Raw genomic sequence first — 1,982 nt, 5'->3', positions numbered from 1 at the left:
ACAACAAATCACTGCACTAGGGAATACAGTATACCGCAGCTCTGTATCTGTAAGACTGTAACATGTCGAGACTCGAGAGACATGAAGCTGAGCAAGCAAATATCACATTCACACGTAGCTCTTGATGTCCGAGCTGTATCCCGTGCGATCGTCGTAGTACTTGGACCAGAGCATGACGCCGCCGTACTTGGGCGAGCCCCTGATGAGCGGCAGCACGTTGGAGTTGAGATCGCCGGCGGGCACGAACCCGGTGTCCGCGGCGTCCTTGGAGGCGGGCAGGCCCAGGAAGATCTGCCCCGCCGGCACTGACTCCCACTGCTTCCAAGCGTCCATGAACGCGCCGCGGCCCGCGCTCACCTGGCACGGCGGGTTGTTGTAGAACTGCACCCACACGAAGTCGAAGAGCCCCGTGTTGATCGCGTTGCTGTCCCACTCGTCCGGGAACGGGCACTGCGGCGCCGCGCTCAGCAGCACCCCCTTGCCGCCCTGGTTCTTGCCCATGTTCTTCAGGTCCCTGCACGGCGTGCGGCCAGGGTGAGGCGGTGAGCATACGCGCACTTTGCACGATCGATGGAGCGTGGCAGCGTGCCACACGACGAGTAGTTTGCGAGATTTTACCTGGCGAGGCTGTCCCAGTACTTGGCGCCGCCGAGCTCGATGTCGAAGTCGATGCCGTCAAGGACGGCGTCGCCGAGGGGCCGGGACGACGACGAGCCGCCGAGGTAGTTGTTCCAGAGGTACGCGGCCACGTCGCGCGCGTCCCCCTCGGAGGTCAGGCCGTAGCTGCCATCGCCGCCGCCGATGGAGAGCAGGACCTTGACGCCGCTGCTCTGGCACGAACGTATGTCCTCGCTCAGCCCCGTGCAGCCGCCCGACGAGGGGTCGCAGTGGCTGGCAAGGTCCAGCTGCGGCGTCTGCCCCTTGCCGAACTTGTACACGAACGCGAGGATGACGAACTTGTAGTTGCCGGACGCGCACGTGTCGGACAGGGACGCCTCGCCGTCGTTCTGGCCCCAGTAGACGGCGATGCCGCCAGCGTGGCATGTGGCAAGGAACGCCACCAAGAGGATGGCCACGAGCTGGAAGGGAGTCAGAGCTCGGCTTGCCATGGCTTCAGCAGTTCAGCGTGCCCAGTTGGCTATAATTGTAGGGAAGTTTAACGAGTTCTGAGTAAAGAGATGGATGGCGAATTGTGCATTGTGGTGTCTCCCTTTTATAATGGTTTGGCAGTGTTAGCATAAACAATGTGAACGCCGTGGAGAAAATTTTGAGTAGGTTTCGTGCCGTGGTTCGTCCGCACAAGTGTGAATTTACATTCAGTAGTTGCGGTTAAGTAAAGTTGGATTTATTTGTTACCGGTTACTCCGGTATGCAGTTTACCTTCCCTGTTCATTAAAATAAAGGATAATCATCGGAGCTGAGTTAAAGTAAAAAACGCTCCACCGTACTCAACTGAATCACAACATGGCATGCGGCAAAGTTTGCTCTCTTTTTTTGACCAACTTCTTTTCTGCCTACATGGTTTGCATTCCTTCATTTTCAGTCATGATGCCATGAAACATGGAGCGTTTTGCATTCGTTTTGCTCGTCGCACATGCTGAAGCTGTCCAAAATCTGAAATTTGTAATACGCTCCACTTTGGATAGAGCAAGATAAACCAACACAACTGAGCAATTGAAATGCATCTGATCATAGCACTGCAACCAACAAGTGGCCGAACCTCTCAACCTGTTTGTGTCAAGCTTCATAAGTGCATACTAATTCCATCGCTTCTGCTACAATGATAGTTTTTTATTTCATTCAGCGTTCATGTACTCAGTGAGAGCATTCCTGATTTATTTAGTACACTGAGGCCTGTTCCATGGAAAACCTCGGAATTCAGTTTGGCAATTTTTTATAATTTCTTCAGTACATTGAGGCTAGAGCATGTCCAATTTCAGAATGAGCTACAATTGAAGAACTTAACATAATCACCTGGAGAA

At 53.6% G+C, this 1,982-nt stretch overlaps 1 protein-coding gene across 1 annotated transcript; it reads right to left on the bottom strand.

Moving 5' to 3' along the window:
* LOC120675832 (acidic endochitinase SE2-like) lies at positions 1 to 1,608 on the bottom strand. Its single transcript, XM_039957042.1, has 2 exons — positions 619 to 1,608; positions 1 to 514 (listed from the first exon to the last, which is right to left on the bottom strand). Exons 1-2 carry the CDS (start codon positions 1,107 to 1,109, stop codon positions 109 to 111), a joined length of 897 nt encoding a protein of 298 aa, XP_039812976.1. The 5' UTR covers positions 1,110 to 1,608; the 3' UTR covers positions 1 to 108.
* Between the last annotated feature and the right edge of the window lie 374 nt (positions 1,609 to 1,982).

Source organism: Panicum virgatum, chromosome 5N (assembly GCF_016808335.1).
Source record: "Panicum virgatum strain AP13 chromosome 5N, P.virgatum_v5, whole genome shotgun sequence".
In the NCBI taxonomy this organism is placed as follows: domain Eukaryota; kingdom Viridiplantae; phylum Streptophyta; class Magnoliopsida; order Poales; family Poaceae; genus Panicum; species Panicum virgatum.
Note: the sequence above shows the minus strand (reverse complement) of the source record. Positions and strands in the feature narration are given on the sequence as shown.

Coding starts and splice junctions, on each gene's coding strand:
- LOC120675832 (XM_039957042.1), bottom strand. CDS start 1,109: ATGGCAAGCCGAGCTCTGACTCCCTTCCAGCTCGTGGCCATCCTCTTG. Junction 515..618: donor TACTGGGACAGCCTCGCCAG/GTAAAATCTCGC, acceptor CACGCCGTGCAG/GGACCTGAAGAACATGGGCA.